The sequence below is a fragment of the Dermochelys coriacea genome, chromosome 21 (assembly GCF_009764565.3).
Source record: "Dermochelys coriacea isolate rDerCor1 chromosome 21, rDerCor1.pri.v4, whole genome shotgun sequence".
NCBI classification, from domain to species: domain Eukaryota; kingdom Metazoa; phylum Chordata; order Testudines; family Dermochelyidae; genus Dermochelys; species Dermochelys coriacea.
In genome coordinates, this window is record NC_050088.1 from 14636279 (window position 1) to 14658039 (window position 21761).

General features: G+C 57.6%; 1 protein-coding gene across 3 annotated transcripts in view; it reads right to left on the reverse strand.

Moving 5' to 3' along the window:
* The window catches only part of LOC119846479 (receptor-type tyrosine-protein phosphatase V-like), a 68219-nt gene continuing 46458 nt past the window's right edge, over positions 1 to 21761 (reverse strand). For 2 of the 3 annotated variants that reach the window (XM_038380207.2, XM_038380206.2), the window contains exons 20-40: positions 21520 to 21654; positions 21201 to 21411; positions 20661 to 20728; positions 20011 to 20137; positions 19629 to 19676; positions 18835 to 18928; positions 17983 to 18073; positions 15236 to 15312; positions 14202 to 14336; positions 13477 to 13599; positions 12430 to 12590; positions 11916 to 12051; positions 10746 to 10825; positions 10132 to 10219; positions 9350 to 9440; positions 8791 to 8867; positions 8495 to 8629; positions 6679 to 6801; positions 5953 to 6110; positions 5249 to 5384; positions 1 to 1827 (exon numbers count right to left, since the gene is read on the reverse strand). In XM_038380207.2, the coding sequence (XP_038236135.2) occupies positions 1768 to 1827; positions 5249 to 5384; positions 5953 to 6110; positions 6679 to 6801; positions 8495 to 8629; positions 8791 to 8867; positions 9350 to 9440; positions 10132 to 10219; positions 10746 to 10825; positions 11916 to 12051; positions 12430 to 12590; positions 13477 to 13599; positions 14202 to 14336; positions 15236 to 15312; positions 17983 to 18073; positions 18835 to 18928; positions 19629 to 19676; positions 20011 to 20137; positions 20661 to 20728; positions 21201 to 21411; positions 21520 to 21654 (2354 nt within the window). In that variant the 3' untranslated portion in view covers positions 1 to 1767. Of the gene's footprint in view, positions 1828 to 5248; positions 5385 to 5952; positions 6111 to 6678; positions 6802 to 8494; positions 8630 to 8790; positions 8868 to 9349; positions 9441 to 10131; positions 10220 to 10745; positions 10826 to 11915; positions 12052 to 12429; positions 12591 to 13476; positions 13600 to 14201; positions 14337 to 15235; positions 15313 to 17982; positions 18074 to 18834; positions 18929 to 19628; positions 19677 to 20010; positions 20138 to 20660; positions 20729 to 21200; positions 21412 to 21519; positions 21655 to 21761 lie in introns of those variants that run through there. The other variant, XR_006276484.1, reaches the window with a different exon arrangement.

Below are 21761 nucleotides of genomic sequence, written 5' to 3' on the forward strand. Positions count from 1 at the left end.
AAAAAATCAGGCGAATTTATTGTCCAAAAACTTCATTTATGCTCAGGTCAGGTTGCCCAGTTGTGCCAGCCCCAGACACAGCAAACGCAGCTGAGTGTGTGCAGCTCAATGCTGCGACTGGAAACAAGACAAATCCCTCCATCATTCTTCCTGTCTATTTCTTATGGCACCCTCCCACCGATACTGGCACCCCGTGGGGGTATTGCCAGCTCCAGGAGCCAGAGTTAAGGTCCCATTGCAGGGGTGTATGTTGCTGGTTTCTAGGGCTGTTTTCTTTATTGTTTATACCCATTGTGTGGTGATCCATTTATTGAGAGACCCCACTGTACCCCTTGGTCCCCAGCCCTGGGTCACAGAGTCCCACATCCCAGGGGGATGAAGAGACAGCTCCTCTGGCGCGAACACTAGAGGACGTAACTGATACACATGCTCCCCCGATAGAGGGTAGCAGTGCACTGAGGCCGAATTAGTGGACAATGTTTTTCCCCCACAAACTAGGATCATGCAGCAGGCTTTAGAGACAGGGTTATATGGAGGGTGACTGGCCAGCAAGGGTCTTCTCATTTAATTGCGATTCCTGGTTTTGCTGTAATGCCGTGGCCCCTGCTCACAGGCTCTGCATAAATGCGTGGGTGACATGACACTCTCAGGGGGAGTCCAGCCCCTGTTCTCCCAGCTAGGAGAGGCGAGAGTCCCATGGGAAGGGTTGTCCCAAGGGTCTGCAGAGGTCTGCAGCTCTAGCGGTTGGGACTCAGTTCTCGGAGCCGAGCTGCCGGGCTCTGGCTGCGCAAGGACAGCCGGCACGAAGGGGCAGTGCTTGGAAGCCAGCCAAACGGCGTAGTCCGGGCGGGTGTGCATGGCTGCTCTTTGGAGATGGCGTGCTCCAGTCCAGCTGGCTGGAAGGTCGCAGGCCAGGCCAGGGCACGCGGTAAAACCGACCGTTCGTTAGAGGACACTGGCTTCTAGGGCTGTTTTCTTTATTATTCATATCCATTATTATTTCTTTATTATTCATATCCATTGCTTGGTGATCCATTTATTGAGAGACCCCGCTGTTCCCCTTGGTCCACTGCCCTGGGTCACAGAGTCTTCAAAAGGCACTAGCATATCCGGAGAGTCCGCTCGACGCTCTGAGAAGCGGTGTGTAGCGCCTGGGCCCTCCCACCCCTCCTGCCAGACGGAAATAAGCATCACCCAGCAGCCTGTTCTGTAGGACACGCCGGCTTTGAGCCAGGCACGGCAGGAAGGGCGCCCCATGTATTCTGTCTTGTACTCAGCGGGGGATGGAGGGCAGTATGGAGGCTGGCAGGATCCCAGAGCAAGTGCTACAGTGACTGGATTCATGGCCCTTCCAGAGTCCCAGGAACCCCGGGCAGTAGGGAGGCAGTGCCGCTTAATGCTTTGAATCCTGGACACGTTCCCGTGCCCTGCACTGGGTACTTGCAGGCTGAGTGGGCTGCAGCACTGTGGGCGGCAGAAGGGCACTCCCCGCGGGAGGCTGGTGCAGACGGTGCATGTGCAATAGGCTCTCCCACCACATCCTGGAAGAAGGAGACCAGGAGAGTCCGAGATTCTGAACCGCTGATGCAGGCTAACCCAGCCTTAGCGCCTCATCTGTGCTGGCCTCCAGGGGTGGGGAGCTGACTGATGCCTCTGGCCCAGGACAGTCCCCTTCTCTGCGGAGGGAGCTGCAGTCGGGTTTGTGCAAACAGCCCTGCAATGTGCTCTCCTCAGCTTGCCCCCAGCGCCGGGCTCTCTGTGATCTTCCTAGGGCTGCCGCTGGGTGAGGATGTCCTGGATGCACGTGTACAAGAACACGTACTGATCCTGAAGGGAGGCAGGAGCCACAGAGAGGTGTTCAGAGCGTAATTCTAGGCTGGGGCGGGGGGGGGGCTTGACCCTGCCTCACCCCATCAGGAGTCACTGCAGTTGCCCAGGGAGCCCACTGACGGTCATGACACTGGGGTTCTGCAGTCACCCCATTTCATATAACCAGGTCTGATAACCTTGGGAGCCCGGTCCAGAGCTTAACTACCCTTCGAGTTAGACAGTTTTTGTCGAATACCTGGCTGCAGACGAACCCTATTACTTCTTATCCTACCTTCAGTGGACACAGAGAACAAGTCAGGTCCCCCTTCAGTCTTCTTTGTCAAGACTAAATACGCCCAGTTTTTTAACTTTTCCTCGCAGGCCAGGGTTTCTAAACTTTTTAGCATTTGTATTGCTCTCCCCTGGACTCTCTCCACTTTGTCCACATCTTCCCTCAAGTGTGGTGCCCAGAATTGGACACAGTATTCCAGCTGGGGCCCCACCAATGCTGAGCAGAGCGGGATAATTACCTCCCATGTCTCCGGTACGACCTTCCTGTCAATACACCCCAGAATGGTGTATTTTTTGCAACTTCATCACACTGTTGGCTCATATTCAGTTTGTGATGCAGTTTGTGATTCAGTTTCCTCTAACCCTAGACCCTTTTCAGCAGAACCATCTAGCCAGTTATTGCACCTTTTGTAGTTTGTGAGTTTGATTTTTCCTTCCTAAGTGTAGCACTTTGCACTTGTCTTAATTGACTTTCATCTTGTTGATTTCAGACCAATTCTCTAATTTGTCACAGTCATTTTGAATTCTAATCCTGTCCTCCAAAGTGCTTGCAAGCCCTCCCAGCTGGGTGTCATCTGCAAATTTTATAAACAGACTCTCCACTCCATTATCCAAGTTATTAATGACAATATTGAATAGTACCGGACTCAGGACGGACCCCACTAGATACCCCTTTCCAGCTAGACAGAGAACCATTGATAACCACTCTTTGAGCACAGTCTTTCAATCAGTTCGCACCCATCTTACACCACATTTCTCTAGTTTGCTTATGAGACTGTCATGGGGGACTGCGTCAGAAACCTTAGTAAAATCAAGATCTCACATCTACTGCTTCTCCTCATTCACTAGGTCAGTAATCCCATCAAAGAAGGAAATTAGGTTGGTTTGTCATGATTTGTTCTTGACAAATCCACGCTGGCTTTTCCTTATAACTCTATTATCCTGTAGGTGCTTACAAACTGATCATTTAATCATTTGTTCCAGTATCTTTCCAGGAACCAGAGTTAGGCTAACTGGTCTATAATTCCCTGCGTCTTCTTTGTTCCCTTTTTCAAAGATGCTAATTTCAATGCCTGAATTACTGGAATACAGGGAATTTTAGAACCCAGCACCATTAACTGCACCACACTGGCCCTGCTGGTGTTTGGATACTCTTCTTGGGAGGAGTCTGTACGAAAAAGTCAGGCCAGAGAGCAATTACAGTTACACTGCAGAACAGCGAATGGATCTGGGTTCCGGTCTAATGACGCGCCTGGGGGAGTAAACACAAGTGATTCAGACATGGAGAGACCCTTCCCGGGATCTGGAGTGGGGATGTGTAGCAGGAATTGTCATTCCAGGGAAACTGACTAAAAGGTTGGTAATCACTCAGGCTTCCCTGTTGGTTACTGGCCTCCGGGAGAACTGACCACCAAGGAGTGCGACGGCAGCTCGGCCATGGTGGCACCAAAGCAGGACCAGCTCTAGGCACCAGCAAAGCAAGCATGTGCTTGGGGCACAATTCCAGGGGAGACATTTTGCCCCCCCCTTTTTTTTTTTTGTTTGGGCAGTTGCGCTCTTGGAGCTTGGGGCGGCAAAAAACCTAGAGCCGGCCCTGCACTAATGTCACTGTTTCATCCAGGGACCCATGTAAAATAAGAGCAGCCTGGCCTAGATCCACAGCCACAGGCGAGCCCTGTGCTTCTGCCCAAATGCGTGGTCTGGAGGGCTCGGGTCCTACTGGCCCTTCCCTTGCCTGCCTGAGCAGCGGCTGGGAGGGGCAGGGGTGTACATAAGAGAACCCCGTGTGACAGCTCTCCTCCAGCTCCCAGGGCCCATGGGGCTCGGATTAATTCGTTAACTGACTGGCTGTTTGCAGGGTGCTTGGCAGCTGGGATGTCATAGAAGGATTTTTATTATCAGTGGGATTGGGAATGTGGGGGAACTTGTCCCTAAAGGCTTCTGAGAAATAAACGAATTAACTTCAAACCCCTGTCCAAAAGCACGTCTGTGGAACCAGAGCTCGGCCAAGCCCAAGCCAACAGATTCCAGCCTGCGCAGGATGAAATCCTAGGATTGGCACCTGAGGCTGGTGTCACACTCCCATCTAGTGGTGCGATGCGTCTGCGCTGCTCCCAATGCCGCCTCAACCCAATCTGCCACTGGAATGCGGGCAGAGGTGCCTCTGATGGCCCTCTGGGCTCCTCACCCTGCCCTTCGGGCGAGCTGGGTGTCTCCCGTTGGTGCCCTGCAGGGCACAGGTCGGGAAGGCTCAGATGGACACTCAGGGTATGTCTACACTGCAGCTGGGAGCGAGCATCCCAGCGCGGCTAGACAGACGCAAGCCCGAACCACCACCCGTGTTAGCGCATGTCTGTCCACTTGGGCTGGGACGCCCGCTCCCAGCTGCAGGGCAGCCAGACCCTCAGTAATGAGCGTAAGAACCTGTCTATTAGAGAAAGTGGCACAGGATAACCCAGGAGATGTCCAATACCCCAGTGTACCAGGGCCTGTGGTTTTCAGTGCCCAGATCCTGTGGGGGAGGCGGCCGGGGATTTGCCCCCATGGGAACAAACTAGGGTCCAAGCCCTGGATGTCAGGGACGGACGGGAGTGAGGCTAGGACTCTGAGGATTTGATTTTCAGCCCCACCTGGTTGTTTCCTGGGTCTGGGCTGAGTGGAAGCTGCTGACTTTACCCTTAACATCAAAGGCATTTACTGCCGATCCTCTGAGTTTTTAGGCACCTAACTCCTGTTGAAATCAGTGGGAGTTAGGGGCCTAAATGCCATTGAGGATCTGGGCCCGAGAGTCCTTCCCCTGATCTCCCGGCTGGGTTTGGGGCAGATGGAACGACCCCCCCACCGTGAGCTGCTCCCCCCCCGAACGTCCCCTGGCAGGGCATGGAGAGGGGCACAGAGCCTGAGCTAAGACCCACGCCATGTGTTGGGCTTGGAGCAGGATACCCGTCTTGGTGAGCTCAGTCGGGGCTGAGGCTGGGTGGGGAGAAGCTGCCCGAGGAGAGAGGAGGCTGACAGAGAACTCAGGGGTCCATGGGTCTTCTCTGAGAAACTCCCCCCATTGCACCCGGCTCCGGGCCTCTGTTCTGCACCTGGCCATTGCTTCCCCAGGGTACACCTGGCCCCGACACCCTTTCTCCTCACCACCTACCGGTGTGGGGGTCATGAGGCAACAGCTTCTCATCAGCCTGAGGGTGACTCCGTAGATGTCCACACTCCGCTCTGCTTTCATCTGGTGCAGCAGGCAGTCCAGGGCGATCAGCATCCCCATCTGGTCAATGCCATTACTGAAAGGGGCAGCCGATGGGGGAGAGCCATCAACCCTTCTGCCACATGCTACGCAACCCACGGCACAGGCACAGATGTAGGAGATGGACAAGGCCTGGATGATCGTGGAGCCCGTCTCCCAGCAGGGCAGGGCAGGGCACAGACCCTCAGGAGAGAGGGGCATTCACAGAGACCATGCCCGGGCAGGGCTGGGAAGCTGGCCTGGCCTCTGAATGAGCACTGAGGCAACCAGTGCATCTGGGCGCTCATGGATGGCTATCTGAGACTGCGCCCTGAACCAGGTTCTCTGGCCAGCCCCTGGCATCTCGCATCCCCACGCTGGCTCCCCCGACAGGGCCGCATAGACTGACTGTCAGCATCTGAGCCTCAGTCTGATCCTGGAGGGACCTCTGGTCCTTACGTCTTCCTGGAGACCAGCAGGGGAGAACTGCCAGGTCATTTGGTCAGCCCCAAGCTGCCCCATGACTGGCCCAGCCCTGCAGTTGGCTCTCCCGCGGGGATGTTCATCCCCGGGGTTCTGGCCCCGGGGGACTCACAAGGACATGGAAGAGGGAGTCACGTGCATACCTGCAGTGCAAGAGCAGTGGGCCGGCTCGCTTCCTGTGTGGCATGCACCGTCTAACTGCGGCGAGAAACTCCACCAGGGGCTGGGCATCTGGCTGCTGCTGGCACCCCCACAGAGGGTACAGGAATTGCTGCATCTGCCTCTCCTTCACTTTCTTCTCCTGGCAGGGCAGAGAGAGCTGCTGTGGTTATGGAGGAAGGGGGCATGCGTGGACGACAGGATGGGAGGGTGCTGCGATCAGCACAGGCAGGCCTGGACACCAGGGGAGTAGGGAGAGCCCTGCTTCCTAGCCTCTGGCCTGTTAGGTGCCCTTCCACAGTGATGCATTGGGTCCTGTGGTGCCCTGTCACCCAGTCCGTCTATGCTGGGTCAGCAGTGCCTGCTGGGACAGGGCCCAGCCATCTCCCCAGCGGTGGGGTGCTGCAGTGGTAGCAGAGGGATAGGGGCGTAAAAGCAGAGCTGTTCTCCCTAGGTCAGCTCCGCCCCTCACACTGCATCCGGTGGCATCTGTGTGACGAGTTAGCAGTTCCCAGTCAAGGTCCCAGGAGCCCGCGTCTCCCAGACCACCCCCGCACTGGCTCTTGGGAGAGTCCAAAAAAGCAATGAGCCACCAAAGCCGGAAACGTCTGCAGGTGGTGCCTGTAGGGCAGGGCTGAGGTACATCCGCAGGGAGTGGCGGGAGCTCCCGGGGCTTGCAAAACCAGCTCCCCTGCCTCGGAAGCACGTACATGTTTCAGTTTGAGCTGAATGCACCTCCATCCCGAGACATGCTTCTCCGGGCCCCGCTGGATGGTCAACATCTCTGTGTAGACTGGGCTACCCTCCAGGGGCCAGCACGCCTCACTCAGGACCTGCGCACAAAAGCAACAGGTGCATCAAGCTCCCGGTGGCCCCATTTCGGATCAGACCCCACTCGGCATTGCTCACAGGTGCTGGGCCAAGGGCACAGACAGCATCAGGATGACACTGCACAGCAAAGGGCCATGTGGGTGGCCATCCTCCCGGAAGCCGACAGCCCACCGGTACGTTGGAAACATCGTTGCTGATTGCAGCCACCTTCACTTTAATACAGTGCGGCAGCCCAACGAGACTACAGATCCCAGCGTGCCATGCTCCACCATAGCCAAGCCATCGGGCTGCATTGCATGCTGGGGGATGTAGTCTCAGGGGCTACACCACCAGCATGAGGAGTGAAGGGTGGCTGTGACCCACTGGGTTTTATGCAAATTCCGCATGTTCTTTGGCCTTCTGGGAAGTTGCCTTTGGGAGCCCAGAGGGAGGAGAGACAGCTGAGGCCTTGGAGGGGGTGCCCCTTCTTCAGGAGCACAGATCAGTGGAGAGAGATCCATCCTGGACTGCTGTCCCCTGTAAAACCAGAGGTCTCCGTCTGACTGCTGCCCTACTAACTAGCTGGGGTCTACCTCCCAAGGAGGCCACGTGGACCATTTACTACTTCCAGAGTTGGGACTCATTTTGTTTTCTACCTCAAATGTTACAAAGGGGTGGTGGGGGGAGGGAGCAGGCTGCCCCCACAATAGTGCCCATGGCCCCTGTGGTGCCATGGAGCCAGGCATCACCCATGTATGTCAGGGGAGCAGGGTCCTAACCTGGACCACAGCCTGCTCCACCCATGGAGTTTCCAAGTCTGGCTCACAGCTTCGGGAAATGGTGGCAGAGGCTGGTGAGACAAACCTGCGTGTGTGACAGTGCAGTCCCATGGAGACCACGCAGAAAATGCAGCACAGCCTGGGGGAGGGAGGTTCAAGGAGCCCCTCCCCCTGCCCCCACTTGGCACCTACCAGGGCAGTATCACAAGCCACACCTGAGATGTCTCTAGCCCATTTACCCCGGTGGTCAGCATGGCTCTTCCCCACTGGCAGAGAGCAGAACAACGAGATGCCCATGATGCCAGACTCAGCAGGCCAGTGGGAGGAGCAGTGCCAGGCTCCCGCGTGAGCACTCTCCTCCTCCAACTGCATGGCGGTAACGAAGGTGGTGGCAAATTTTCTGTCAAAACTGTTTTTCAATGGAAAAATGGATTCTTGACCAGCTTTTCTCTGGGCATGCCTGCCCCTGTGGGCACCTCCGCTGGTTTGTTGACACCTGAAACCCAAACTCTTTCCACTTTGAAATGCTGCCATGGTGCCCGATGGGACTGTAGTTCAGTTGCCTCATGGCTCTATTGTTATGCATGGGCAAGGCTCCCTGATCAGACTACATCTCCCATGATGCACTGCCTCCCCTCTCCAATAGGGGATATTGTGGTGCATCATGAGAGATGTAGACCAGGGAGCTTGGTCTATGAAGGAAAATAGAGACATGAGGCAGACAAACTACAGTTCCCAAGACGCACCGTGGCGGCCACATTTCCAAATTGAAATATTTCAGGGTTTGGCCAAAATTTTTCAGTATTCAAATTTCTGCCAAAAAAATTGAGGTTGTCTGTAGAAAAAAAACCCTCCATTTTTCAACCAGCTGTAGCCATCACCTCATCTAAAGAGACCCCCCAGCTCTCTTGCTAACCGTGCAGCACCTGCGCCTTACCTGGCCCTTCTCCTGGCAAGGCAGCAGGGTGACAATGGTGTGGACGCCATGGTCCCACACCAAGCGCCAGAATTCCTCCATGGTCACCTTGTCAGGCCCTTGCACGGCCAGATAGTCCCTGGCTGAATTGCAGCCCTGTGTGAAGAACCAGAGTCTTACTCGCCTGCCCCAGGGGTAGGGACCCTCAGAAGGGGTGAGTTCTGCTCCCCAGGGGATCAGGTGGGGTAGAGGGCCAGGGGGCCAGGCGGGGAGGTGAGTGAGTTCACTTCCCAGGGGATCAGGGTGGGGCAACTCACCGGGAGGAGCCAGGCCTGGCTGAGATCCGAGAAAGGGCCTTGTTCCAGCGGCGAAAATTTCACTCTTGAGCGATCATCTGCCAGACAGGCCAGGCATGAGGGGCTGGGGTGGGGGGGGGCAGTTCCTCCTGGCCCAGCTCCGCACACCCAGCCTCACGCAAGGAGACCAGCCTTCTGGCTCCGGTCCAAATTCCTTGCCAGCCTGGGCCATAGCTACATAAGGCCTGTCACTCCTGCACTGGGTCTCTCTCTCAGTCCCTCTCCCGTTACTCTCAGCCCGGGGCGCATGCCCTCTGCCTGCACATAACCCCATTCCAGCCCCCGTCCATTCGCTTCCATGCACACTTCATCTGTGGCCAGGTCTTGCCTTGGGAACTCTCTGCCACAAGGCTGGGGGGGAGGAGATAAGCCTGGAGATGATAGAGAGGGCCCCGTTTCGACAAGCTCCCCTGATCCTGAGGCTGCAAGTCCAGCCCTGGTGCTACTCCCCACCCCCACGCCACCCCACGCACACAGCTGGTGCCAGCCCTGGGGATAGAGGTGCATCAGTGACACTTACATGGGAGGATGCTGGAGACAGGGCGGCTCTCCTGGATGCCTGAAGATGGTGCTGCAGAGCTGGCTTTGTCCTTTGCAACCTCTAGGAGGATCTGCCACAGGGAACCAGAGGGAGGGAGTGGGAGAGATCAGGCCCTTTCCTGGCTATGCCCAGCCAGGGCAAAGGGAGCGTGCTGGGACTGGGTGGATGGCTCCTGTGGGATGCCCTGCCCCGGAAGACAGCAGGGGGTGAACCCAGTCCACAGGGCAGAGCTCCCAGGGTGAGCTTTCATCCACACCCCAGCTCAGGGAGTCAGCCCCGTGCCTCAGTGTCCCCATTGGGGCTGCTGCCACACTGCCCGCTAGGTTTGCTTGGCTGGGAGATTTGGTGCAGCAGCCATGGGGGATGCCCGTGGAGTGTCGCACCTCTGCCTGCCCCCCGCCTCTGTTTCCCTGTGTGGATCCGCCCCTGGGGAGTCTCAGGGAGGGCTAGTGTCCTGGCCGTGTCTGCTCTGCAGGGGGATCAGGAGGGAAGCAGCACCGGCCATCCTCCAGCTGGCGGGGTGTCCCAGGCCTGGCAGTGTTGCCATGGCAATGGGTGCCCCCAGCGCCAGCCATCTCCACAACAGTCAGATCTGGCGGGAGCCTGACTGAGCAGGGGCTGCTCGTGGGGGTGGGGGCGTGCTTGTGTGTGTCTAGCCCAGCCATTAACGCTCCCGTCACCCCCCCCAGCTCGTGTGTGTGCGCGCCTGGGGGAGCTGGCGTCTGTGATCCCCAGCAGGGTGCTGCTCCGGGTGATCCTACCTCATACTCCCGCAGGAAGCCTGCGTTGGACTTGGCCGATTTCTGGGCATGGTATGGCAGGAAGCTTTTGAGAGGGATCGGGCAGGAGCTGGGAAAACAAGGGGTGGAGATGGGGGGTTAATAAACCCCTGTGCACCCACATCTCACGAAGAACCAGGCCACTCGGTCGACAGGGTGAACCTCCTTCCTGGCCTGACCCTGCTAGTTCCATGGGTGCAGCCAGCCACCGGCCAGCTGGAAAGGGCATCCCAAGGCTGGCCAGCTGCCATGAGCCCCGCTGGCCTGCAGGGTACATCTCTGCTGAGGGTGGGAGACCCACTGCCTTGGGGGGGTGAGCTCCATGGAGGCTGCCCAGGCAGCGTTAGGCCCCTGCAGTATCAGCGCAGGAATGGTGCTAGGGAGCGCGCGGCTGCAGAGCCGGGTGTGGGGCTCCCCGCAGCAGAGGGAAAGGACTGAGGCCAGACTTTGGCCCTGCCTTGGTGCAGGGAGCAGGCCCTCTTGCTGGGATTTCCGAGTCCCTATTGCCGGGAGCCGAAGCCCAGCCTGGGTCGGGATTGGAGTCTGAGGCGCTGAACCCGAGCGCCCCCACGTTTGAGACGGGCTCGGTGCCTTACATCTCCGTCCCGGACTGGCCCAAGAGCAGCTCCTCCGTGATCTTCTCCAGAATGCAGCTGTGCAGAAACACATACTGGCCCTGGAAGGCAAGGGCAGGGGGTCAGCACAGAGCAAGCCCACCCGAACCGCGGCACTGCACAGAGTGGGGCCGCGCTGGGGCGAAGGGCAGCACTGCCTACTGGGCAGAGCATGGCCTTGTGCAGCGAGTCAGGAGCCCCGGCCAGCCCTGCCGCTGGGTGAGTCAGTCTCCCTCTTTGTCCAGTGGGGCCAGTAATACTGGCCCCCCCGCCCCATCCTGGCCGGGGGGAAGCACTAAGCTTTGTGCCCGGCTCTGGGAGCATCCCATGTGCCAGTGAGATGGTTCGGGTCAAAGAATTCCCAACAAGGGCCCAGCATGGAGTCAAGCAGCAGGAACATGCACGCTGCTCCTGGCGGCATTTTCACCGTGCTCTGGGGGATCCCCTCCAGGTTATCCAGCGCCCACAGCCAGCCTTTCTAAGGAGGCTCCCGCAGGCCTGATTAGCCCCTGGCAGCTCGTCCCTGGCTCCTGCTGTGGCTGCATGTCCGGGGGTGCTGCAAGGGTCCAGTGGCTGGGGTGAGCCAACCTCCGGGCTGCAACTCACGGGCGCCCTGTGCAGCTTGTCACTCCCCTGGATGTGCACGGGGCAGCGTGGAGCTGCTCACACCTGGGGCCTGCCGAGTTGTTCTGGGATAGGCTCAGGACAATCTGATTTTGATTACACCCCCCTGCCCCGCCAGCTACCATCCGGGCCCCCCCAGCTCATCCCATCCCTGGGTGCTGTTGGCTACGATGCTTCCCCAGACTGGTGCTCTGAGCCTGCTCCCACTGAATTCCGGGCTCCAAAGAACCGTGTGTTCTTGCTGGAGGTCTGGCCGGGCACGCAGCTGCGGGGAGACGGCAGGGGAGGGCAGCTCTAACGGGCACATCTGAGCCCTGCTCAGGACACGAGTCCATACGGGGCTGAGCTCAGAGCCACACTGGGGCAGGGGCCGAGGCAGCACTGTCCTGTGGCCGACGGGGGAACAGCTGAGGGATATCAGGAGCTGGCTGCTGTGCAAAGGGGCAGGAGGGCTAGCCGAGCTCTGGGCTCCCTCCCAGCCCTGCTGATTTGGTGGCAGGGTGGAAAGAAGAGGGCCCAGGGCCTCACCAGCGTCTGAATCATCTGGTAGCGGCTCATCCGCATGGTGTAAATGGTATTGAACACGTCCACCACCTTCTCCTGCTTCAGCTGCTGTAGCAGCCTGTCCAAGGCGATGAAGGTGCCGCTGCGGCCCACCCCTGCACTGCAACAGCACAGACAGGAAGGGGTTAACATGGGCAGATCTTCCTCCAGTCCTCAGGTTCCGCTGCCCCCCAGCAGGCAGGCACTGGGAGGGTTGTGGGGCTGGGGAGATGGCCCCAGAGCTGTACTGGAAGGTGGGGAATCATCTCCATAGTCTCCAGCACTCGCAGAGATAGGGCAGTTGCAGTGTCCCTCACTCACTGTCAGCTGGGAGCTGCCTCTCCAGACCAGACCATCCCCAGGGCTCTCACCGCCCCAGGGCTCCAGCTCCCCACATACAAGGAGGGGCCCAATTTCCCAGGTCATCTCCCATCTCACGGAAAGACACCCCTTCTCCAGCAGCCCCCACCTGGCAGAGCTAAGGCAGGCAGGGCCTCACCTGCAGTGCACCAGCGTTGGCCCAGAATCCTTGGCCGTCTGCATGTGCCCTCGTGCCAGGTCCAGGAAGGCCATCAGGGAAGCTGTGGACTCAGGAATGCCGTGGTCGGGCCACGCCGTGTAGTGCAGGTGGGTCACACGTCTCTCCTCCCGTAGGTCCTCCTGTCACAGACGGTGACTTGGCATTAGTGTGCGGCAAACCCGAGTCTCTGCGGGGCTATTCCCGGGGAATGTTCCCAGCCATTTCTGGAGCCCAGGTCTGTCCACTACAGCTCCCTGAGTTATCTCCAGGGGCCGGAATCAGCTACCAGAACTTGGAGAGATTGATGCGGGGGCTGCATCTCTGCGCATCAGAGACCTACAGCCAGCCCTGGGTCTCCGGGATCCCCAGGCACTCCCCGGCCAGCCCTGGGCATCGGGTACGTCAGCACTGAGCAGTCAAACCTGGCATGGACGAGACACTCACGTCTGAGAGATCAGATGACTGACACTACTGGCCAGAGCCAGGCCCCTGCTCTGTTCTATTCAGGGCCCTGTCCTGCGGCCATCTCCACAGCATGCAATAGCCTGGGGAGGCTGCACCATGTGGCTCTGCCAACACGCTGCCCTGCAGCAAGGCCAGTCCTGGGGAAGCCTCGTGGGAGGCAGCCTGGATACCAGCTGGTGGGGGCGTGGAGCTGGCTCATCAGAGCACGCACTTAGCATAGTGCTGCCTTTGAGGCGATTTAGCATCTGGAAACAAACAACCCTGGGCGATGCACAGCACCCCCTGATGGGAATGGGGAAGCAGGGCAGGGGGACGGTGAATGGGAGGAGGATGGAATGCCCGGGAAGCCGTGTGCTGCCCGCCCTGGTAGCTGTGGGTTATTGACAATCCTCAAGATGAGTCCCGGTGCAGACCAACCCGTTTCACTTGTGGCCTCGTTGGAACTCAGTTGGCCAGAGGCAAAAGGGCAGAACGCTTCCAGGACACCTCCCCCAGTGAGACGCCTCCATGCAGTGCCCTCAGCGGGGGCCTGCGCCAGGCTCCTCTCGGCCGCTCACTCACGTGCCAGAGCTTGAACGTGCGCATGGTCCACTCGTCAGCGCTGCTCTGGGAGAGCAGGTCCACACCGATGTGTCCATAGGAGACCGGCGACAACTCTGAAGGCCAGTAGTGATCACACAGCACCTGGAAGGAAGGCAGGGCGTGGGGACAGGGAAACCAGCACAGGGAGAGAGACTGGTGCCCACAGAAGACAGCTGCAGCCACTAGAGAGATGGGCCTGGATGAACATGCTCCAACTCCAAGCTGGGGCTTTGGGCCACATCTCGTCTTCTGCAGGGGGAGCAGAATCTGGGCATGGAGACAAATGCAGCATGGGCTAGTGGTTTGGCGTCTGCTCCCCACTGCGCGTCTTTGGGCAGCTCACATCCCCTCTCTGTGCCTCAGTTTCCTCTTTGGTAGGATGGGGCTAGGGCCAGTGTCCTCCATGCCGAGGGGCTGTGTGGGTTCATTAGTGCCCATGCACAGTGCTCATCTCACAGCTAAGTTATTGTCTGCACCTAGATATTAGAGTAATGGGCACTCTAGAAATACCTAGTGGAGACAGACGTCGCCTGGCCGAGTGCCCACACATCCAGCACTGCCACTGCCCCTTCACCCTGTCCTACAGGCCTCCCGCTATTACGTTGCTGGGCCCACCATGGCCACACGAATGGAGCAGCATTTGCATCTGGCTGTGGGTCAGGCCCCTCCTCGCATCAGCAGTGCGCGCCCAGCACCAGCCCTACCCGTCCGTTCTCCATGCCCACTGTCAGCATGATGATGTTGCAGATGCTCTGCTCCCAGACCAGCCTCCAGAAATCCTCAATGGTTTTCTTCAGCGGCCCCTGGGTGACAATGAACTCCTGTGGGGAGGTGTAGCCCTGAGGCAGAGACCAGAGAGTCAGAGTTGGCGCGGGCCAGAGGCTGTGAGACCCTGGATTTGGGGATGAGTAGATGACGTGCTGGGTCCCTCCAGGAGAGGGCCAGGTGCCCATTGACCTCAGCATTGCTGCCAGGATGGGCACACTCCCTGAGCAGCAGGTGGCAGCTGGGGGCTATTATAGGATGCCCTGGAAGAGTGTGTTTCCCTCTTTCTGGCATGAGAGAGATTGGACCCCCCTCAAGCCCCCACAGTGCGACCCTGCGAGGAGAAGCATCTGACCCCAGACTCATGGGGTCCTTGCGCCTGCCTCTAAAGCAGCTACTGCCGGCCGCTGCTGGAGAGCAGAGACGACTAGATGGACCCTGCCTCTGATCCAGTCTGGCCATTCCTGTTTACTGCCTTTGACACACTCATGCAACACACATACATGTGCACACACACTCCCAGGCATGCTGGGTGCCCCCTGTCCGTTACCTGGGGAAGTCCCCTGGACGGGGGCTGGGGGACCAGGTCCAGCATCAGTCAAGTGCAGCTGTACAGATTAGGAGGAGAAAGAGGAGACAGACAGATCAGGCAGAGAATCCAGAGAGGCTGAGAGTGAGAGTGTCCTCAATCGGCAGAGCAGCAGCTGTGACCACTCCCCCATGCACACAAGCCGGGGCACACACACAAACACACACTTCACAGACCCCAGGCCACAGCCAGCCCGGCTGCGCCAGTCCCCCATCTCCAACACCTTCTGCTGGTGCCAGCTCCAATGCCACCTGCCTGCCAGCCACAGATGTTAATGGGACCGAGCCCCTCCTGTGACCGAGCCTCCTGCATGTGCCAGCTATGCCTCCCTCATGTGTGGGGATTTCTCGGGGGCTGTGGTGGGGGAGGCAAGCAGGCACTCACGGGGATGTAGTTAGCGTTGATGTAGTCGGAGTGGGGCTCCTCCCTCAGCTGGCTCAGCCTGACTCTTGAGTGGTCGTCTGCAAGAAACCAAAGCAGCGATCACACCCTGCGCTGTACCTCGCCGAGCCAGACCCCAGTCCTCCGGGGAGCCCGGCTCAGGGCAGCTCTGCTTCCTTCTCAGGTCCTCCCCGTTTCCAGCTGGGCACAAGGCGGTCAGAACCTGTGTGGCAGGCAGGAGCCAATCCCAGGGCCCTTTGGCCTACACCCCTTGCCCCACCCAGGAAGGTCTGCCAGGCCTGTGGGTTGGGTTAGGCCCTTCCCACCCAGGTCCCTTGGCCCATCCTTCAAAGCTCAACTGTATTTTGGAGAACGACGCAGGTGGGAGGGCTGGCCCAGGCTAGGGTCCTGGGGCTGGCCCCACCTCTTTCCTGTCCAGGCAGCACCCTCCGACGCCTGCTCCGTGCCTGGTGTGAGATGGTCAGTGCTGCGGAGATGCTGGGGAGGGACCATCACACCTTTCAAGAGGCAAATCATGCCCGTGGAGGAGGAGGAGGACCTCCATGGGGCTGTTCTGGTTCCTGGGCCTGAAAGGGGACGCCCCAGGGGTTGCTGCGTCTCACTGACTCACGGGGAAGGTGGGCTCATACATAATGTTCAGCTGTAGAAGCGACGGAGCCAGCGTGGGGCGGTGCACTCAGCCGTGCCCAACAAGCTCGGGAAGAGCTCCTGGCCTGACCCAGCCTCTCCCAGGTCTGTGCACCTATGACCCAAGAACCCCTAAATGCCCACTAGCAAGAGGGCTACTGGACTGTCCTGATTCTCCTATGGACCTTCTGGTCACGTGAAGATTTAAATGAAAGCCAGGGTGACACTGGTCATTGTTACTGCTGTGAAATGTATGCCCAGATACTAGGGAAGGACTTATGTTCATCTACTGCACATATGTTCTTAGGGTCGGTATCACAGCAGAGGTGAAGAACCAGGTGTCCTGTCAGACAAGGGATGTTTAGTCTCCTGCCCCTCTGTTGAAATGTAAATGAAGTATTGTCTCATTCACAATGGGTCCCACATCACCTGTCTAAGTTGACTGCAGATGAAGGATTGCTCAAATGTCAAAAAGCAACTAACAGGTAGAGAAACACAGAGAACTTTATCTGGAGATACACTTCAAAGGTTCGCTGGACTCTTTTTGGGGAACAAAGAGGACACCCCATCGTCCTGCCCCTAGGACATAAACGGGCAGCATGTTTACATTCATGAAAACGGGATCACAACCAGCCTGGATTGAAGACGCTTGCAGAAGGCTTTGGGTGAGACACACTTCATCAGACAGGAGGTGAGTCTGTTAATTAAGTTTAGTTGCTAGAAAGGGTGTGATGATTTTGTTTTATATGTCACCTTTTGTTTCCCTTATCATTACTCACTATCCCTTGAATCTTGAGTCTTTGAGAGACACTGCTAGTGAAATCAAGGATACGTGTATTACCAGTGCTGTGATACTGAGCAAGCTGCTGATCCTGCCTTGAACCGGACAAGCTGGTGTGTGCGCTGTTCCCTTGGGGACAGCAGGCCTGACGATTCTGTGAGTGTTCAGTGGACAAAGGCTGAGCAGTACAGGGGAACGTTTCAAAGGGGCCCGGAGACTGGGGTGCACCTATTGTTAACCTGCAAGGCGGAGTCAGGGCTGGCAGAGCCCAGCGGAGAGGGCTTGGGTGGTGCCAGGGATCTTACACCCGGTTAATCCCAAACAAGACTCCCTCATACTGGAAGCAGGGGGAAACAAGGGGACTCACAGTCCTGGGCACCCCGAGAAATGTCACAACAACCCTCTGTCTCCTCTCCCCTGGCACACCAGGGTGTGTGCGTCAGTGCTAATGACATGCACACAGGGTGAGATGGGAGCTGGCCCTGGCCTGGGAGTCTTCTCAGCCTCCCATGGGGCAGTATGCCTCAAAGGGCAGGATTCTGCCCTGAGCTCCCCCCACCCCCTCCAGGAATAGTACAGGGACAACACAAGTGGTGGGAGGCTGGAGGGGTCAGGGAGCAGGCCCCTGTTGCTCGCAGCACCCCCTGCTGGCAGATGCACAGACCAGGGAGTTGTCCTTATGCTGTGGCCAAAACTTGGGGTTCATTGGAAGGAGGAGGGGACTAAGGAGGGGGGCCATTCAAGTTTAAAGGATCAGTGAGATCCGAGGTGGGATGGGAGACCCAGCCCTGCTCTGGCTCACCAGGCCACCTCAGGAATAACTGTGGGCAGGCTGTCAGTGATCAGTGATTGTGGGTGCCCCACCAGAGAGGCCGTAACCGGGCCTGATTCTGAGAGGCTGAGCACCCACAGCTCCAACAAACCAAAGGGATCTGCAGGGGCTCAACACTTCTGAAAACCAGGGCCTGGGTGTCTCAAACTGGCAAGCAAAATTATAATCCCTATCTTTTATTTAGCACCTTTTCACCAGCACCACTCGCCATCATTATCCCCAATTTACAGATGGGGAAACTGAGGCACAGGAGACGACGTGACCCTGCTCTATCCAATAGGCCATGCTGCCTCCCACATTGGACACTCTGGAAATGTTTCCTGAAGCTTTCTGTGCCTTGGTGTCCCTGGGTGTGGCAAGGAGATGATAACCCCCCTGCCTCTAGGGTGGGGGCTTGTTTAGTGTCCCCCCAAGATCCTGGGATGGAAGGTGCCAGGGAAGGGCAGAAGGGGAGGGAGGGAGACATAGGGGCTGAGCCCCTGAACTTACAGGGCAGCACGTGGGGGTATCTGTTCTTGGACATGTTGGCTGGAAGTTCCGCTTCCACCTTAGTCTGCTCCTTCCCTACCTCCTTCAGCTCCTGCAGGGCACAAGGATAAACCCAGTGATGCCTCTCTGGGACAGATGAGCTGGGGTGGAGAGGGCCAGCCAGGAGGCCACCCAGCAAGAGCCTCCGCAGCCCCAGCTTGCCACACACAACCAATGGGTCTCCATGGCATTTGGAGAGGCAGAGCTTGTTTGGTCTCCTGGGGCCACATTTGGCTTTCACAGCAACATGGATCACAAACAGCCTGATGGAGACTCCCCAGGGTACAGCCCAGGAGCGGCAGGGGAGAGCTGGCCACTCAAGAAGGTTCAGCATCAAATCCCCCAGCTCCTGGGACTCCAGAGGGCAGCCATGGTCAGACCTTCCCGTAAAAGCGCCCCAGCACCTGTGACTTCGTGCGCCAGACTCGAGGGCAATGGAGGTGGCACCAGTAACAGTGGCAGTGTAGACACGGCCGCACAAGCTGGTGACCCGAGTGCACACCCACAGTCCCCAGCAGGCTTGTTCTCCAGTTGCCAGACCGGGCCACCAGGACTTCACAACTATTGTTATCTGCGCTAGCTAGACTGGAGCTGGGGTGGGCATGCCAAGCCACGTTGCCATCAGACCCCCCCCTGGCAGTGTAGACGTAGCTGCTTTTTCTGCTACGTCCCCTCCTCACCCCATTCGATGGGCAATTGTACCCAGCGAATGCAAAACCGCTCGGTTATTTCCCCAACCCCCATGTGACACTGACGGCACATCTACACTGTCGCCGTCCCCAGGAGCACGCTCTCCTTGCACACGATGCTCACCTCAAAGTCCTGGAAGAAGCCGTGGTTGGCATTTGCCATCTTCGCCTCGTAATACTGCTTGAAACTCTGGATGGGGATCGGCCGATGGACATTTCTGCAGGAGATAAAATTGTGCTCTTGGTGATGGGAGACAAGCAGTGCAGGGGTTTACTATCACATCACCCTGGAGAGGAATTATTTCGAGGGAGTCCTATGGCCTGGGTTATGCAGGAGCTCAGCCCAGATGATCTGGCCTTGGAATCTATGAACCCCAAACCTAATGACCTATGACACCTCGGTCCCCTGTGCCGTCTTGCACTGGGACATCTACAGAGCGATGGCAGGGGTTCCTCCCAGCGCCTTTGGCTGCAGGCCAGTAAGGACGTTTGCACTCTCAGCTAACAGGAATTCTCCTCTTTTCGCCCAAGCAGTAGCATAGCGTCCCCAGCCCATGGAGGGGCCTGGCCTTTGCTCTGCGTTGGTGCACTGGTTACTTAGCACTGGATGCATTTCAGGGTGATGAAGGCTGTGACAGAACTTTGGAACATGGGAATCTGCCCAGAGGCGGCTGGGGCTTGGCATCACAGCTAAATAATGAAGGGACCTAGATAATGAAGACCTAGATAGTGAAGGGTTAGCAGAGGAGCGGCGTGGCAACTGCTGGCACTTTAAAAAGAGACCCGATGGACCAGATTGGCAGGAGCAGCCTACAGCCATGCTCCCTTTGTGACTCGTCGTGGAGAGTTGTCATGTGGGTAGGCAAGGAGACAGACCAACCGACACCCACCCGTCCCTGCCAGGAGCAGCACACTCACCTCAAGCTGTATGTGGACATTTCTTGCGATAAGTTACTTTTCTTGGTTCTGAAAGGAAAGCATAGGGGATGTCACCCATCCTGGCAGCACCGTTGCTGGGGCCAAGCGCCCTGTTTAGCAGCGGGGAGGGTCTGTGAGAGGGCATGGCTCCCTCCCGCTTACACAGATGACTCGGGGAACTTTTCAGTGTGGATTTCACATCACACCCAACAGCTCACACTTGCTATGCTGGACCTAGCCCACCCTTTTCGATACACATCTGCTGTCAGTCAGCTCCTTGTTCAGTGAAAGCCAGTCGCATTGTCTTTGCTCTCAGCGGCTTTTCCTACCACTTCCCAGGCCCATCCTGGATCTCATCCCTAGGGAGACGGGCCTCCTTTACCTTTTCGTTCGGACCCGCTTCCAGTAGACCCAGCCGAAAATCGCTGCAAATGTCAGGAGAAAGCCCGCAACAATTCCAGCCACAACTGGCACTGTAACAGGACTGGGGTGTGCGCCAGCTCCAGCCGCTGAAGACAAAGACCATGGGGATTCTTTGCATTTGTACTGTGCATTCCAAAAGATCCCGCCATGCTCCGCAAACTGACCCAGACACGCCCGCTGCGAGTTACCCACCCCTGCTTCACAGCCAGGATCACCGGACATTGGGATCACAGGGGAAGAAGGACCAAGCAATTAGGGCACTAACTGAAGACTTGGCAGACCTGGGTTCAAGACCTCGCCCTGTCATTGACTTCCTGTGCAGCCTGGGGCAAATCCCTTAGCTGCGCTGTGCCTCAGTTTCCCATGTGTATAATGGGGTTGATTGCTCTGCCCTGCTTTGCCTTACAAGGTCAATACAGTAAAGGCTGTGAAGCGCTTTGAGATCCACGGATGACAAGCGAGCGCTAGGTATTATTATTAAATGTAATCTACACTTTCTGAGATTTTCTGCCCCGCCATTAGTGGCAATTAAGGAACTCTCCTAGCAGAGACAGCTAGAGGGGATAACTAGTAACACCACTGCTGAAGCAGCATGAGGAATTGCCTTACCCGAAAATGCCGTGAAGGACACAGAAGGATCCACCAGGTTGTATTTGGTGAAAGCAGCAATGCTGAACCTATGGCAAAGCCAAGAGCAGAGGTTAGTCCCAGATGCTCAGAGGAAACAGGATTGGCCTGACTCTGCCACTGGATTTCCAGCCCCATACAGAAAGAACGTGGTGCTGGGGAAATGGAAACCAGCAATGGGATGGTGCCTGTCTGGGCCAGCAGGGGAGATGGGTGCCAGGAAGGCAACATGGGAGCTGGTTTGTGATATTTTCCCATTGGGAAAGTCTGATTTTCCTACAGGGAATTTTGAAATGTGGGAGGGTGGGGAAGGTTTCCAGACATTCATACATTTCCCAGCCTTTTCCTCGGACCACCGCCCAGTGCAGCCACCTTGATCCCACTGAGGCCCCCTGGCGTAGGTATTTGGGGTGCAAGGGAGCTGCAGCCCTGTTCTCACCAAATAGCCATGCTCCCTTTCCCCTTCCAGCCCTCCTTGTCTGCCAGCATCTGCCAGAGCAGGGGGTCCCCTCCTGTGCTCACCTGTACTGAGTGTTTGCCTTCAGCTTCCCATTGCAAATCTCCCGGGACTGGCCACACTCGTCCGTTCCCACTGGCACCGACCAGGTTTGAGGAGTGCTCCTCTTGTCCGCATGGAAAGGATTGGGGAACAGCACAGCCACGTAGGAGTCCTCCTGACCGTAATAGTGATCGTACCAGGTGCTGGACATGATTTCCTGGGTGGGCCTCGACACTGGAGTTAAAGACACAAGCATATCAGCAGCAGCCCCCCGCGCCTCGGCCAGGAACTGTGCGCCCCGGCTCTCAGCGGAGCCAGCGCGGGCAAGAGGCGGGCACTCACGCGACTCATTGCTGGTGACGATGACGGCATAGTATTCGATCCGGCCGTTCTCCTCGCTGAACGTGTCGGGGGAGATGAGCACTCTGGAGCCAGGCTCGACCCGCGGGACGTCTGCTCGTACTGGCGGAGGCAGGACTGAAATGGAAACACGGCCGGCCCAGGGGGGTTAGGGCTGGAGCTTGGCTCGATCCTGAGCAGGTTGCACCCCACAGCCCCGGTGCAGCAGTTTTGCTACAAACCAG